The following is a 17669-nucleotide window of genomic DNA, read 5'->3' on the forward strand; positions in this document are numbered from 1 at the left end:
TCCATGAACATGCAGTCACCTTTACCAACCATGCTTAATGGGAAAAACCCGACATTCTGCACATAAATCCAGTCTGGGCTTGGCCCATTCTTTTGGTGTTTTTGCTCAGTAGCCAAAGTGGATTAACTTCATTTTCATCCCTGACCATGAATACATATTTATTATAAATAATAATAATGAATAAATATTGCTGCAAGCAACACCTGCTTCACAAACTTTCTTTTTTGAAAGAAAGTGGCCAAATATGCAATCTGAGGTTATGTCTTCATTATGTTCTCACAATTTGGGAAAAAGTGAAAAAACGAAAATGTTGAATATTCTGTTTGCATAAAAAAAACTCAAGTTTCAAAGTGGAGCCCTAATGTTTTATATTTGTGTGACAGCATCTACCTAGTCTAGAATTATAATCTGGTTTGTGTCCTTACTTAGACCAAATTTTTAGACTTACTGGTCTGCTGCTGTAGCCTATCCACATAGAGGTTTGGCACATTGTGTGTTCAGAGATGCTCTTCTGCATACCACTGTTGTTATGTGTGGTTATTTGCGTTACTGTCACCTTCCTGTCAGCTTTGAGCAGTCTGGCCCTTCTCTGACATCTCTCATTAACAAGGCTCTCTGCCCACAGAACTGCTGCTCACTGGATGTTTTTTTTTTTTGCACCATTCTCTGAGACTGTTGTGCGTGAAAATCCCAGGAGATCAGCAATTTCCAAAATACTCAAACCACCCTGTCTGGCACCAACAATCATTCCGCAGTCAAAGTCACTTAGATCAAATTTATTCCCCATGCTGATATTTAGTCTGAAAAACAGCGGAACCTCTCTTTGTCTGAATGCTTTTATGCATTTAGTTGCTGCCCCATGATTGGCTGACTAAATATTTGCATATACATTTTCACTGAGTGTATACATCACTTGCATTTTGAATACCTTGAATCTTTTATCTGTAGATTGACACTTCTATACCAACAAGTTGATTATTGAAGGGGACCCCACCAAATAATTGCATGTGAAAACCTTAATTAATCAAATAATTAAAACAAGAAATATTTAATATCCAAATTTCCCCCCTTCCACCATTTTATGTATGCATGTGTCAAACAGAAAAGGATACATCTCTTCTAGAACATTTATTAAATCTCTAAAGCAGGTTGACTAGCAATCATCATAAAATAATTTTAAAATATTTGTTAAGCATAAGCCCCTCACAATTCTTTCTAAAAGCATTTTTGTAGTTGAACCACAAATGTCACAGACACATGGACACACAACTCACAATATTCTCCACCCTACAGAAATGACTATAAACAAAGAGTACACAGATACAGTACTGTTTTAGCAGATGAGAGCAGAGTTTTTAGTACAGGGAGGGACCAAAATGAAGTGTAGTTTCAAGGCAACTACGAGTATTTGTACAGTCTGTAAAAAATTTGAGGCACCAAATGCGTACCATGAATAAAACAAGACCGAAGGAAAAGTAGGTCCTATCATTCTGATGTTCTGTGTGTGAGGAACAATCACATCAGATATGCTGTCATGACGAGGCTCTCTTTTCTTCAAAAGGGGACTCATAGACTTCCATGGGTGGGCAGGTACACACCAGGTGCTGGTCCCCATAAATGTCATCAATCCTTGAGATACTGGGCCAAAACTTGGTCTCCGGTCTTACAAAAGGCTGAGGGAAAAAAAAAAAATCAAAATGTTACTTTCCTTCCAAAACCAGAACAAACGGTTTACATGAATTGGAACATAGAAAGTTTTGAAAACAGTTGCAATTTCAACACAATTCCAGAATAGGATTGTGGAAGCCTGTTCATATGACCAAAATGAACAGAAATACAAGACTACACCCCAGGCTTGAGAGGGCTAGACCTTGGGCAAAATATGCAAGCTACGCTCCCTCATCTGGGTGCCCTTCCAGTAAATATAAGATAATGTTACTTTTGGGTTCAATTCCATTGTTTTTTTTTTTAAACACCGAAGACAATTGAGTTCCAGGTCAAAAGATTGTACATGTACAAGATCCGAATTTCAGCTTTTATTTCCTGGTTTAATTTTAATATCTTCATTTGTTAAACAACTTAGAGCATATCACCTTTTGTATCAGACCACCCAATTTTTAGTTGAGCAAATGTATTGGAACATTTGACTGACAGGTGTTTCTTTTTGCCCATATATGTCCTGTTAGATTGATTGGTTAAACAATAAATAGTTCTGAATGTCTATTCTTGGTTTTAGCCTTGGGGCTTGCCTGTGTAGATTGCATTTGTGTTAGAAAAGATAAACCAACATGAAGACCAGACAGCTGTCCTTGGAAGAAATGTTGAAGCTTAGAAAAGGGGAAATCGATCAGGAATTCGACCAAGGAAAACAACAGCAGTTGATGAGAGAAACATTGTGAGAGCTGTGAAGAAAAACCCCAAAACATCAGTCAGTGACATCACAAACAATCTCCACAGGGTAGGGGTGAAGGTATCTCAATCAACCATTCAGAGAAGACTTAGAGACCAGCAATATAGAGGCTATACCACAATATGCAAACCACTGGAACAAAGTTTTATGGACTGACGTTAGCTAAGGAGGTAAGAGCAGTCGTCTGTTGAAGTGTCACCAGTGCGAGTGCGAGTGTGTGTGTGTGTGTGTGTGCGTGTGCGTGTGCGTGTGCGTGTGTGTGTGTGTGTATATATGTATATGTGTGTGTGAATGGGTGAATGAGAGGCATAAAGCTCTTTGGATAAAACATACTGCCAACACAAAGGACTTCATTCAGGATAAAAAGCGGTTTTAGACTGGCCAAGTCAATCACCAGACCTTAACCCAGAACTTTGAGCATGCATTTCAGTTTTAAGGGAAACCCCCCACCCCCCCGAAACAAACATCAACTGAAAGGCTGCAGTAAAGGCCTGGAAAAGCATCACAAAAGAAGAATGCAACAGTTTGGTGATGTCAATGGGTCGCTGGCTTGATGCAGTTGTTGCAAGCAAGGGATATGCCACCAAATATTAAGTGTCATTTACTTTTATTTCCTTATATACTCTCTGTTCCAATACTTTTGCTCGCCTAAACATTGGGTGGTCAGTTACCATGTGCTATGTTCTAAGCAGTTTAACACATCTAGGTGTAAGTACCAGGAAATAGAAGCTGAAATTCTGAACTCTTGTTTTGTGTTCATCTTTTTATCTTAACCCCAAATGTATTCAGAGTATTGCAAAAACAAAGGAATTGGCCTTGCTGTTCCAATACTTTTGGAGGGGACTGTACATATTGAAAGCAGTAAATGATGATGTACATGAAGGCTACTGCTAAATACAATGTACTACTGTAAACTGTTAGTGTTACATAGTAAGTGTAAGTCTAATTCAACATTTGTAACACTTTGACAATGACAATGTCAATTTGACAGTGAGCGTGACAATGACCCTTCATGACAGTTGACACTATGTGGACAACACGCATCTGTGATTCATTCTTCCTCAGGTGTAATGACTGAGCAGAGCCATGTTCTTTGGTGCAATAGAGTATGGCAGCAAGAACATATCACTCCATAATGATTTTTGGATAAGAAACTCACCAGTGGGAATGCAGCACTCTCTCGAGAGTATGGCCGGTCCCAAGTGGAAGCAGCGATGCATGCCAAGGAGTGAGGTGACATCTACAGCACAAAGACACACTAACTCAGAGACTCAACATTCCCTCTACAGCACAAAGACACACTAACTCAGAGACTCAACATTCCCTCTACAGCACAAAGACACACTAACTCAGAGACTCAACATTCCCTCTCCAGCACAAAGACACACTGTAACTCAGAGACTCAACATTCCCTCTACAGCACAAAGACACACTGTAACTCAGACTCAACATTCCCTCTACAGCACAAAGACACACTGTAACTCAAGAGACTCAACATTCCCTCTACAGCACAAAGACACACTGTAACTCAGACTGAACATTCCCTCTACAGCACAAAGACACACTGTAACTCAAGAGACTCAACATTCCCTCTGTTGTGTTCCTCAGCGCAGTTATCAGAATAACTCTGTAATCCTGCTTAGTGGCATTTTCTTCTCCAGGCAGGGAAGGTAAAGACCTTACCCAACCTCACCCTCACCTTCAGCGGGTTGACGCGTGAGTCCATCCTTCCCTCCTCTATGTCAGCAATCTCCTGCCGGATGCTGACGAGCGCGTCGCAGAAGCGGTCCAGCTCAGCCTTGTCCTCCGACTCGGTGGGCTCGATCATCAGGGTCCCTGCTACTGGCCAGGACATGGTAGGGGCATGGAAACCTTCAGGCAAAAGATGGTGGGGGGTAATCAGACCTTTATTGTGGATTAAGACAAAAAGACAGCTGTCTAGCCAGCCTACAAGGTCTAAAGAGAAGAAGTCTAAACAAAAGAAGAATTTGGAGGCCTTGTTAATATTTCTGAGGCTGACACTGAAAACAGCTTTGACTCCAAACCAGACGGCAGAGGAGAAGCAGAGGGAGGGTGTCTGGCAGGGGGAAAGAGGGCTAACGTCATATGTACAATGTACAGTATTTTACACCTCTAAAGGCCCTGACAAACTAAGCCGATGTCAAAGAACTAGCGCCAACCAAGTCCATCTGTCAGGTCGCCTCACGTTGCCTGTGTAAAGTTGCGCTGGAACACGCGGCCACTTCGAGCTCGGTAAACCTTCGGAGACTAGCAAGGTACATATAGATTTGGATGGGCAGACAGGACTGGAATTACTGCAATGTTCACTCCCACTCCCCACTTCACACCCCACGCTCCGTATCCTTTACCCTGTTACGACCTGACCCCAGACCGGGTAGACCTGACCCGTGATCAGGTCATAACAGTAGTGTAAAGATAAATTAAAACACTGCCATGCATGTTGCTAGAAATGTTATTTTCAATATGCCTTTAAATTCTGCCACATGGTGGAGACAAACTGGAGGCCCTAATTATAATCAACCCCCAGACATTCTCGGGTCAGGAATACTTACCATAATCCTGAAGTCTCTTGGCTACATCCACTGCCTCGATATTTGCGGTCTTCTTGAAAGGTCTCACGTCCAAGATAAATTCATGAGCAACAAATCCTGTGATAGAGGTGGAGAATTAGATTTTGACATTTTCAGACAGTATTGAACTCATATTATATCATTCTACTGCACAGCATTGACCCCAGTCAACACATTTCGTCCCCAACAGCACCCCCTAACATATAAACTTGTCTATGGGGGGGGGGGGGGGGGGGGTCTGCCAATTAGTTTCATTTAAATACTCTAAATAGCTGCTAGTCTACTTTGGCATGACTCTTGACATTTATAAGTCATGGCTTTGCAATACCATGGTGTTACATTCCCCTACTTGCATGTGGCTGGCTCCTTCAGGTGCAGCAAGTTAATTGATTGATTGGTAATTATGTTTAGCTGCACAAAGAATAAAAGGTGGAAGTTTCTGCAGTTACAGAGATTTTTGAAGAGACTTTGTGGAGTCAGTTATGAGTGTTTTTTTTGTATTTTGCTTTGATAACGATTTGTCATTGATAACGATTCAATGACAAACTGCAATGTTATTTTAAACCCGCAAATGCCGCTTGACGTCGGATTTGTTTTGTATTTTGTTTTTTAATCGATAAAAAAAAATTAATCCAACGTGAGTTAACGGCAGGACGTTTTTTGTTGGGATATTAAGAATTCTATCCATGTTCAGGCTTGTAGACTCATCAGCCTTTAAGGAAAACATTGCTTTTTTTCAACGTAAACATTGCTACTGCCGTGTATAAGTTTCCTGTCCTGCCGAGCAGAAACAACAACCAGCTTCACAGAATTTCTTGCACCAAGTGTTAAGTGGTTGCATTTTCTTCAACCCAAGCCCATCTCCATTCATTTTCCACTCCCCTCTCAATTAGGCCTGTGTCTTCCTGAGTTTGAATAAATGGGATCAACTGCATCAGATTACACCACTTTTTTTTCTGGTTATTTTTAAATGAGTAACAGCCACCAATTTGACTCCGGAACAGCCGTGACATGAGTCAACCCATGGAATTGTGATCCTTTTGCAACATAAGGCTTCTCAATATTTAAATAAAGACAGCTTGTTATTATGGTAATTTTGGACTTTGGACTTGATCTTCTCAGTACTCAGTCTTACTGTTCTAGAGAGATTTTCAAATAAACATAAACGTATTTGGAAGCTGCTTTTGTCTTCAGGAAGATTCTGTACTCCATCACTTAGCTTACAGTATAACGAATGAATGAATGAATGAAATAACAGTCATGAGGTTTACTTAGTTACCCGCCAGCCAGTTGAAAATCTCAAGACACTGATGACAATAATTAAGGCTTTAGAAAAGAGATTTACATGAGGATTGATAAGCTGATCCTGGATCAATTTCTGGGGGCAGACCGCACCTGGTCAGCAGCAGACACTCACCTCGAATGCCTCTGAATAGGACCTTGTAATGGTTCTCCAGTCTCTTGGCCATGTAGTTGGCATTAAGGATGGCCAGCTCTGTGGCGTGCAGCAGTCCTTTCGCGCCCATCATCTGACGCATGAAACGGGACCCATATTGATATTAGTAGAGCAATAATGTTTAGTCTACAGTGAACAATTTCATAAAGAAAATCTACAGAAAGCAGAGGAATAAACACACCGTAGTTTAATATAAGGTGCTGGTGGTTGCAGTAATATAATAAATGAAAAGACTGAACCAACGGACACTCCAAGTTCCATATATTCAGTATTGTATAAACCATCCAAAATGGCAGCCAATTAATGATGAGGGTGATTCAGTATTTTGTTACCGGTCGCCAACATTTTGACCCTCAGGTCATAATAAGGGCATTAAGATCCATGTTCTAAACACTTGTCCATTAAGAAGAAAGAAACCATGTGTGCTGATAATGGATATGCACTCACTGAGCACTTTATTAGTGACACCTGTACACCTACTTACTCATGTAATTATCTAATCAGCCAATCGTGTGGCAGCAGTGCAATGCATAAAATTGTGCAGATACGGGTCAGGAGCTTCAGTTAATGTTCACATCAACCATCAGAATGGGCATGTGATCTCAGAGATTTTGCATGATTGTTGGTGCTAGACGGGCTGGTTTGAGTATTTCTGTAACTACTGATCTGGGATTCTGTAACCCAGTCTATTCTTGAGGGTTGCCAGGGGTTTGCAGCTTGCGGTGAACCCTCTGAGATCTTCCGTGGTCCAGGTCACTTGCCATTGCTGAGCTGTTGTGACTTCTTAACAAGGTGCCAACAGCAGTCTCGGATTGATTTATTCACATTCTGTATTTCATTTGACCATTTTATATGGAAATATTGCAGGAAGTGGACAACATTGCTATAACTATCGCAATTCATGCAGGGATGGGTGGAATTTGCATGAATTATTTTGATGACAAGATCGCAAAATCCTGGAAGGAGTTTGGAAGGATATATGGAACTTACTGTAAATGTGCAGAGTTCATTCTTATCTTTTAATAAAGAAACTAATTCCCATTACAATAACAATTTTATTAATGTTTTTATTTATAATTCAACCCAGTATCCTCAACTCAATAAAAATGCGTTGAGGTTTGTGGTGATGTAACCTACTTGCACTTCATGTTAATATGCTATAGATTTAGCGCTTTCCCTTGAGACTCATCTTTAGTAGCTACATTAGTGTACTTTACCTTAATGTAGGCCCAGGAGATGGGTCAACTTTAGTAGCTACATTAGCGTACTGTACCTTGATGTACATTAGTGTACGTTAGCGTACTGTACCTTGATGTACATTAGCGTACTGTACCTTGATGTACATTAGCGTACTGTACCGTGATGTACATTAGCATACTGTACCGTGATGTACATTAGCGTACTGTACCTTGATGTACATTAGCGTACTGTACCTTGATGTACGTTAGTTTATTGTACCTTGATGTGCGTTAGCGTACTGTACCTTGATGTGCGTTAGCGTACTGTACCTTGATGTACATTAGCGTACTGAACCTTGATGTACGTTAGCATACTGTACCTTGATGTACATTAGTTTATTTTACCTTGATGTACATTAGTGTACTGTACCTTGATGTACATTGCTGTACATTCGTTTATTTTACCTTGATGTACATTAGCGTACTGTACCTTGATGTACATTAGCGTACTGTACCTTGATGTAGGCCCAGGAGATGGGCAGGATGGCACTGGAGCCCCAGGGGGCAGCACTGATGGTGCCCAGGGAGGACACTGTGTCGTCTGACTTCAGAGTGACCACTGGATGGCTGGGCAGGAATGGGGCGAGGTGCTGCTTTCTGCACAAAACAAAATGGAGAGTAAATCCGACAGACTGATGCTGTTGGTGCTCTGTGACTTGACATTGCCACTTGGCCCACCAGTGTTTTCCCAGAGCTTATTGGGCCAGTAAAAACATTTTTTTTTGGTATATTCTATTGACCCTGAAATTATATGCCATTTACACCATCTTCACATTCACATTCACTTAACAACTGCCCTCTTCAGTTCAGCCCACAGGTTCGAAAGGACGGAGGGGTCTGCCGCCTGTGATGGCCATTGATTTTGTTATTTCGTCGTCATAGAACCATTGAAACACCAAATGAGAACCCAAAAACGAAGAACGAAAAGAGAGAGTGAAAAGCCTATGGTAGGGGAGAGGGGCATATTGTCACTTTTTTCACTCTTAAATCTCTTGGGCGCAATACACAATGGAGTACATGTCATACCGAATGAAAGAATGAGGTCTCAGGCACACATTTAGTATTAATTACATCTTCAGAGTTATAGACAGTTAAGTAGAGGGTGTGCAGGTGACAACTTGGCCCATCAGTGTTGTCACACTATGTGGGGTAAGTTGTCATTGGATTTTTTTTTCAACAAATGACGAAACCATTGTGAATATAGTTTTTTTCCCCCATTTAAAATTCAAACCCAAATATAACTTTATCAAATGACCAGCTGGGCTGGATATGGGGGTATTTCCTTAGCCCCCCAAATACAATTGCTGGTACCCCCATTAATGTCAGCGGCAAACCTCTGCGGCAGTTGTTACGAATAGGAATTGCACATACTGAAATTCCTTGTTTTCTTTTGGTTTTCCCTTTATTTTGTTTGATTTGGCACATGCTGCTGTGACGTCAGGCAGCGGGACACACCTCTGTTCCACAGGTGATTTAGGTGGCCTCCGAAGTGATGTGGGGGGGAGGAGAAACGCAAACCGAGACTGGGTTTTGGGGAAGACAGTTCCATACCAGGATTTTGCCCAAGGATTTTGTTTTGCGTGGTTTTCCTTTTGTTTCTTTTTTTCCCAATCATAATTAACTTTAACTTCCCACTGCAGAAGGCAGGACGGTTGGGCTGGCCCTGGCAAGAATGGAGGGGCGTCTTCCACCAGAGGTGAGTGACCTGTGGAAATGGTGGATGTGTCCCGTGCCCTTTTGGTTTTTCCGTGTTTCCATTAGGTTCACAGCACACACCTTAGCTTAGGAATCTCTTGGTAAAGTAAGTCTTATTAGGGGCATTACGGTTCGGCCAGCACCTGATAGGCTTAATTTGATCAATACATTTCCCAGCAGCTAGAGGGATTTGTAACACAGTCAACAATCTCTCTGATGAACAATGGCAGAACATCCCCCTTTCGCCTCAATCCGCAGTCAATATTCTCTATGGCAAACAACAGTGTAAAGCGAGCTCCTCCCCCCCATCAGCAATCCCTGAAATGATCAACAGCAGAGCACCGTGGCATGTGGCAGTTGCAGCTGTATGTGGCTGTATATCCGACTAATAAAAGTCTTCAGAGTCAGATTCACAGTCTTGGCACATATAAATTGCCTGGTCTTGCGGACACGCAACAGTTTGATCGTCTGACTCAGCTAAAGGCCATCTCTGACAGCGAATACGAAGCCTGCATGGATGTGCACTTACACTCCAATAGGACCCATTCCGGGACCACCGCCTCCATGGGGAATGCAGAAGGTTTTGTGGAGATTCAGGTGGGACACATCTGATCCATAGTCACCAGGGCGGCACAAACCAACCTGTACAGCAGAGCCGAAAAATCAACAAATGTAAAAGCCCTATGCAAAGCTTCTCAAATGTGATCTAATATTGAAGAAAATGTAATACTGGGCCATGTGTGTCTGCGAAGCCCTTTGGGATGTGTGTACAAAAGTATGGGTACTGTGTAAAATAATATACTTCAGTGAAAGTAAAAAACGTCTCTACTTTTAAATGTACTTAAAGTAAACTTTGTAATTGGTTATATTGGTATATACAATGCTGAAAGTAAGAGGCTATTTTTGCCATTGAAATTAGTTCACTGCTATTCTAGATTACCTCAGTGAAACATTTGGTTTAACATTACACTTTACCATGCACAAAAAAATTTTTTCTAGGGGGTCAACTTGAAGTTTACGATGTGAGCAAGGTCTTTTGAAACACTCAATCAAACACAAAATGTATATCCAGCTTGGACAGATTGTGTCTTCTACACCATTTGTATAGTGTTAAAGGCCTTGCAAAATTCAATCATGATTTGTGCTGAATCAACTTATTGGTAAGTAAATATTTTGGATGAATTCAAACGTTTCAATTGATTTGATTGAAAAATTATGGCTATTTTTTCACAACTCATATCATTCAACACTAAAGACTTGGAAAATTATACATGCAAGAGTTTTTCTGAAATAATATTCCTTTAAAATGAATTTCTTGTCGTAGACTTTTCAGCCATCCACTGCTCATTGATTTTATGAAGCTGTCAAATAATGCAAATATATTCCATCTCAATGGCATGACCACAATCAAAACAGCAAGTGACTCCAAGAAGGCCGGATACTCTGAACTGCTGTTTGGTGCATAAGCACAAATGACAGTCAGAGCTTTCCCCCCCAGTGACACGTAGTTGCAAAGAGGCGACCCTCTATATCTATATCTAGCTGGTACCGCTCCGCCTTCCGCACTAGCTCCGGTTCCTTCCCCACCAGAGAGGTGACGTTCCACGTCCCCAGAACCAGTCTGTGACGCCAAGGATCAGCACGCCCGGATCCCCGCCTTTGCCTACTGCCCGTTGGGCAAAGCACCCAACTCTGATGCTGACCCCTGCAGGTGGTGAGCCCACAGGGCGGCGACCCCACATGACCAGGGATAAGGCCCCCATGGGATAAGGCCCGGCCACCAGACGCTCACCGACAAGCCCCTCTCCCGGGTCTGGCTCTAGAAGGGGGCCCCGGTTTCCCTTTTCCGTACAAGGCATCTTGGGACTTGTGAGGCTGTGTCATGGAGTCTTTGAATCGCTCTTAGTCTGGCCCCTCCCCCGGGATCAATTTGCCTTGGGAGACCCTACTGGGGGCTAATGCTAATGCCCCCGACAACATAGCTCCCAGGATCACCAGGACACACAAACCCCTCCACCACGTTAAGGTGGCAATTCCTTGGACAGGCATCGCCTCTCATACACTTCATACAGACAATCAAAATTCAAACTTATTATTATAATATATTTTTTAAAGATGAAGAGTTTCAAGTGCCAGGAACCATAATGAAAAATGAAAAAATTTCACTATTTTCATGACTTTCACTGGCTGGCTGTTCTGGTCAAAACTCTCCCCACCTGAGCATTCATGTTGGCTCCATCAAGGTACACCTGCCCTCCATTCTGGTGGATAAGGTCACAGACCTCGTTGATATTTTCCTCGAACACACCGTTAGTGGAAGGGTATGTGATCATAATGGCGGCCAGGTTGGCCTGGTGTTTGTCCACCTGCGGTCAGAGCAATGGTGAATATAAGGTTAGATCAAAAACTCTCGTTGCCATTTCTTCACTTTATTCGTACACAATTACTGCATTAATTCTGATGGCAGTGCACAAAGCAGAACAGAGCAGAGCTGAACGCATTTATATTAATGCGTAAATTCAGAGGAAGGTGAAAGAATAGTCGTGACTTGTGCAGTCTAGTGCTGTCCGATACAAACATTGTGTCGAATCATTTTAACATCTGGCGTTCATTCACGAGAAATTACCTGCAGCATAACAGGAATGTAAGCATAAAACTGAGAGGGAGAGGCAACGTTCCTGTCTTTTTTTTTTTTTTACATACACATAATAAAATGAAAATTGTCCCGTGATTTCAGTGCATGTCTGCTCCGCTACACTTGGATCCAGAACCCTATGGTGTGGCGTCCAGGCCCCTACCATGGCTTTCAGGTGTGCCACATCAATATTGCCATCCCGGTCCACCTCCACCACCTGGACCTTCATCCCAGCCATCTGTGCGCTGGCAGGATTGGTCCCGTGGGCCGATTTAGGGATCAGGCACACCTGGTAGAGATCACGGCATCAGACAGGTCAAATGAGAATGGCTGACTGCCAAACAAAAACTTTACCTTTTTTGCATTTATGTAATTAAGACAAATAATTTATTGAAAGGATACGATTTTCTGCCTCAGTATAATCCCATAACATTGCATTACAGTCATTCGGCAAACGCTCTGTTATCCAGAGCGATGTATAATAAAGTGTGAATCAAAACCTTAGCCTTGTATATGTCATAGACTATATTGGCACTTGTTATATAGTTATATAGATATTGTTGTGTTTTGTACTAGCTATTGCATTGTTGTGCTCGGGGTATTCTAGCTGCCAACTGTGGTATGCTGTTTGTAAGTTGATGTATTCTTCAAGGGTTCCGATTGTATCTGTATGGTTACACTAAGACTCGGAACCGTACTGTCCTCTCAGGTCCTCTTCACACTTGTTCCTGTGTTTGATCTGCACTTCGTTGTACGTCACTCTGGATAAGAGCATCTGCTAAATGCCTTGTAATGTAATGTAATAACCAGGGACAAGTGCGCTGAAAGACCCCAGAGGGAAGTACGGTTCCGAGTGCTAGAGTGAGTACACAGATACATTTTTATTTATTTATTTAATGAATCAGAAACGGATACTGACCAAATAGCAATACCACAGTTTTGGCAACTAGAACACTAAGAATAGTAAAATAATTATACCAAGTGCAATCATAACAGCATAGAGCATACATGGCTTATTACAAATGACAGGGAGGGGAGGGGAGAGGAGAGGGGCAGCCTGAAAAGGTGCGTCTTCAGTCTGCACGTGAAAGTGGTCAAAGACTCGGAACAGACAGCAGTCTTGACCGGAAAGTGCCGGTGTGGTGAGGGAGAGGTGCATGGCGTCCAGAGGTAGCGGAATGGAGATGTCTGGCAGGCGTACAGGGTCTGATAAGCTTTTGGATGTATTCTGGGGCTGATCCCATAACCGACTACCCTGATAATTTAAAAATCACCAAATATGGTACCTCATACACAATCAGAATCCTGTAACCTTCAAAATTACTGGGTTTTTTTTTTTTGTTTTAGTTTTTTTACCCACTTGTTTGCTGAACATTGACAGTTTGGACCTTGACTGGTTCAAGAGCTCTCGCCACTATCTAAAGATGTGCTTATAAGGGAGTTGTTAAACAAAGGCCAGGTTACAAAACTCACACAAGCGGCTTTATCTCACGCACACCCCCCATTGGCTTATCTGAGTGCTTCTCTTGGGCCACACCATGCACACCATGCACTTTCTTCTGCAGCTGAGCTTTGTCCTTGTCCCTGATTGGCATTTGGAATAATGTACCCTGCCCTGTGCGCATATACCGAACAGTGATCTTTTTATGATGAATTACACATTCCACACACACACAGAATTTTAGTTCTGTTGTTGCTCTGCCTGAATTAACCCCATCAATCCCAAAACATTGTATTTAATATGAATCACTATTGAAACGGTGCAACCTAATCCAATTCCATTTAAACCAGGATCAATGCAGTTTGCCATTATGGCAGTAGAACATAAACATGCATTTTTCTATTCAATTCTTGTCACTTTGTCACCGTAGGGAGTTGATGGTGTGAACAGGGGGTCAGGATGCAGTCCCCGATCAAGCAGCAGGGGGGTTGCTAGATTGCCATGAAACGCTGACCCCTAACTGACTAATTCCTCCCCCAACAGACTTTACCTTTCGATGAGTCTCTCCTTTGGAGTTCAAATAGGCTTTGATGGCTGCTAGGCCAGCATATTCGCCCTGAGCACCGCTGGAAAAAAAACAAAAAAATAAAAAAATAAATAAAAAAGTCTAATAAACACTGGGTGTGTGTGTGACCACTTTATCAGTTTATTGGGTATTTACTTGACTTGAGCTTTTTTTTGCCATCTTTTACTGTAAATGGAAGGGGGCGACCAAATAACCATGTGAGCCATAGACAAACATTAGATATTGATCATACACATATCCAATTCCAGGTCCAATTCATATACCAACTTCATATATCAAATATCTCACAGGCCAAGGTGAGAAAACTTTTACTCTATTGAGTGGTTTGTCTCTGAACATGTACACGTTTGCACAGTTTGTTTTTTAGTACAGTGTTGACAGACACTCATAACTGGATTCAGAGTGATTTTTCTGACTGGGTTGTCTCTTTATTGCAAGACAATGGTGGACTTTCCGTCTCAACCCAACATTACTGTACGGCTTGGATGTGGATGATTTTGATTTAAAGAGCTGTGCACATTTCTGAACCAATTAATTACAAATACTGTATTCATATCTGAATTGAGAGGTTTAATGTAAATCTTTTATTCAATTGATTTTCAAAAGAAATTGTATAGCAAACCTACCAGAAAAATATTTAGCTGTAGCTGTAGTTATTCAACCAAATGTTTGTCACGCAAATAATGCACATTGTGTAAGCAAGATAAGCCCATTAGTGGTGATAAGATATACCTAATAATCAATGGGACACTCACATGCTCTGTTCAGTATAAGTGAACTGATAATAAAGATTAGTTACGTAAGGTTGTTGATAAATTAGTGTCTGCAATGGTTGCCTTTCCTTTTTGTAACTGGGCATGATTATTTTTTAAAAGCTCATTTTTTACAAGTGTAAATGGATGTCGCAAAGCGATCAGGGGTTGCTGTACGCCGACAGTTCAAGGAAACATTTCAGATTAGTAAATGTCCCTGCCGTAGTACAGTGTGCACCACTCTCTTAGCACACCGGCAAGGTAGATTATATATTACTTGCACAGTATCATAAGGCCAAATGTACATATCATATAATCACCGAGACTTGGACAACATGACACAAAACAATATAATTACCACAGGACTGGATTAGGTCAGAACTGGCCATGATTCCAAATACAATATTTGAGAACAATGCCAATTCACTGAATGCCTGAACACATCTTAATATAAGCACAGGAGAATAGATTTGCAAATGGGCACTATTGCATGAGTTGATCATGTTCTGTAAAATGTCAGGTTACCAAGACGTGTTCCTCTCTCATTTTTGACCATTCCCCTTGTTAAAGCAAATAAGGAAATACAGACCTGTTGGGCTGAAATGAGATCTTGTCATATCCTGTGATCTCACACAGATCCCTTTCCAGCTGCCTGAAGAGCTGCTGGTAGCCCTCTGCCTGATCCAGTGGCACAAAGGGGTGGATATTCGCAAATTCCTTCCATGTGATTGGCTGTCAAAAGGGAATAAAGACAGAGTAACATCAGAGTGAAGCAAGACATCTCACCAAAAACACACTGCCTGAAATGAACATATCATGTCCATATCGTGTAAAGTTTAAGATCTGTGCAAAATATTCAAAGTTAAGTATAATTTAGTAACATCCATAAGAGAACAGAAACCACAGTCAACTCACCATGAGTTCAGAGGAACTGTTCAGCTTCATAGTGCAGGAGCCCTGGGATTGAACAAGTTCAATGGAATTATATACATAATAAATACATAATTATGAATGTGAGCATCATTACACAAGCAGACCTAGTTTTGATGTTTAGAATAATTGTAGAAATATGCAGGGTATATTGACTTTGGGCTCACCAGAGGTATCATACTGTGTACAAGAGAAATGTCTTTGTTTTCCAGACGCTTCATGTAGCGAACAATATTGGTCTCTGAGTGATAACTGTAAATTAAAGGAACATTGCATCATTGATATTATTGATACATGAATCATAAAAGAGGTGCAGACGCAAGACAACATCACACATTTGGAAATGTGCCTTGACCAATGGGACAATTAATCACTGCATCATCCAAAAAAATATATACACAGAGAAATCCAATCAAGTTTGTGTTTTGCATTACCAATGAATGTCATTTGGTTTTGCATTTGAGATGGCAAAGAGGTATGGGTAAATACATCCAGACATGGTAGAACTGTTTAGATGGCATCTGACGTAACAGGATTATGTCGGGATATTAAAACTTTAATAGTCGGGTTATAAAGTACAAGCATTTGCATGGTAAGGATAAGGATGGGCTACATCCATCTGATACATTTTCTGTTTAAATGTTCGTTTCTGAACGCCCTGAGCCAACCTGTTGAACACTGTGTGTGTTAGGAAGTCGCTGGTCCTCTTGAATGGAGTTGCAAGAATGCTTTTCACCCTTTCCCCCATTTTCTCAGCAATCAGCTCCTGTAGAATTTTGGAGATTCTTGTAACCCAGGAATAAACATGAGCATGAACCTAGTTATACAGTGCAGCACGTAATTATTTGGACAGTGGTACAATTTCTGTTCTTATGGCTCTGTACTCCAGTACAGGGATTTTAAATTAAACAATTAATATGAGGTTAAAGTGCAGACATTCAGTTATAAATTGAGGGCATTTGCATCCATATAGTGATTCCTATTGGAATTACATTCATCAGGTGTACTCAGTCACTTCCTTAGTGCAGATATAAGCATGCTTTAAGCATCTAGTCTGGATTTTATGCTTTTGATTGCTTGAAGTCTGTTATTGGTATTTGCCAACATGAGGACCAGCCTTGTGCCAATGAAAGTCAAAAAGACCGTTATGAGGCTGATAAGGGGAAAAAACATTACACTACATTAATATAATTTGGCAGACGCTCTTATCCAGAGCGATGTACAGTTGATTAGACTAAGCGGGAAACAATCCTCCCCTGGAGCAATGCAGGGTTAAGGGCCTTGCTCAAGGCCCAATGGCTGCAGGCACACCGGGACTCGAAACACCGACCTTCCGGGTCCCAGTCATGTACCTTCACCACTACGCTGCATGTAGCCCTGGTCCAAAGAAAAGGCTTAGCAAAATGTTTCGAACATCATTAAGCAGAAACATGTACGTTTGGGATCATTGCCTTGCTGGGGGATGAAGCACCGTCCAATTAGTTTGGAGACATTTAATTTAACTTGAGCAGATAAGATGTTTCTGTTCACTTCAGAATTAATTCTGCTGCTGCTTTCAGAAGTTACATTCTCAATGAAGGCAAGTGAGCCATCACCAGTGGTAGCCATAAGGGGGGGGGGGGTGCTTTGATTCTTGAGCAGATCCTTTTAGGCTCTAAACTTTGCACTTGCCATCAGTCTGATAGAAGTCATTCTTGGTCTCATCTATCCACAAGACCCTTTTACTGAACTCTGTAAGCTTTTTAGGTACTTCTTAGCAAACTGTAACCTGACCTGTTTTTGCAGCCAACTAGTGGTTTGCATTTTGTAGTGTAGCCTCTGTAGATAAGTATCCATGCCTGCCTCCTGAAGTGGTCATTATATATCGGACAGGGGTTTGGGTATGGTGAGAATTCTTCGGTCACCAACTGTAGAGGTCTTTCTTGGGCTACCAGC

General features: G+C 41.5%; 1 protein-coding gene across 1 annotated transcript in view; it reads right to left on the bottom strand.

The window, feature by feature from the left end:
- Window positions 1–1020: 1020 nt before the first annotated feature.
- Window positions 1021–17669, bottom strand: part of gldc (glycine dehydrogenase (decarboxylating)) — a 39702-nt gene continuing 23053 nt past the window's right edge. Inside the window, exons 12-25 of the mRNA XM_061260671.1 lie at window positions 16403–16500; window positions 15902–15986; window positions 15720–15761; window positions 15394–15536; window positions 14017–14092; window positions 12189–12314; window positions 11607–11756; window positions 9920–10032; window positions 8151–8292; window positions 6419–6530; window positions 4984–5079; window positions 4110–4282; window positions 3570–3650; window positions 1021–1673 (exon numbers count right to left, since the gene is read on the bottom strand). Coding sequence (XP_061116655.1) covers window positions 1533–1673; window positions 3570–3650; window positions 4110–4282; window positions 4984–5079; window positions 6419–6530; window positions 8151–8292; window positions 9920–10032; window positions 11607–11756; window positions 12189–12314; window positions 14017–14092; window positions 15394–15536; window positions 15720–15761; window positions 15902–15986; window positions 16403–16500 — 1578 coding nt within the window. The 3' untranslated portion in view covers window positions 1021–1532. The remainder of the gene's footprint in view (window positions 1674–3569; window positions 3651–4109; window positions 4283–4983; window positions 5080–6418; window positions 6531–8150; window positions 8293–9919; window positions 10033–11606; window positions 11757–12188; window positions 12315–14016; window positions 14093–15393; window positions 15537–15719; window positions 15762–15901; window positions 15987–16402; window positions 16501–17669) is intronic.

This window comes from Conger conger, chromosome 11 (assembly GCF_963514075.1).
Source record: "Conger conger chromosome 11, fConCon1.1, whole genome shotgun sequence".
NCBI classification, from domain to species: Eukaryota; Metazoa; Chordata; class Actinopteri; order Anguilliformes; family Congridae; genus Conger; species Conger conger.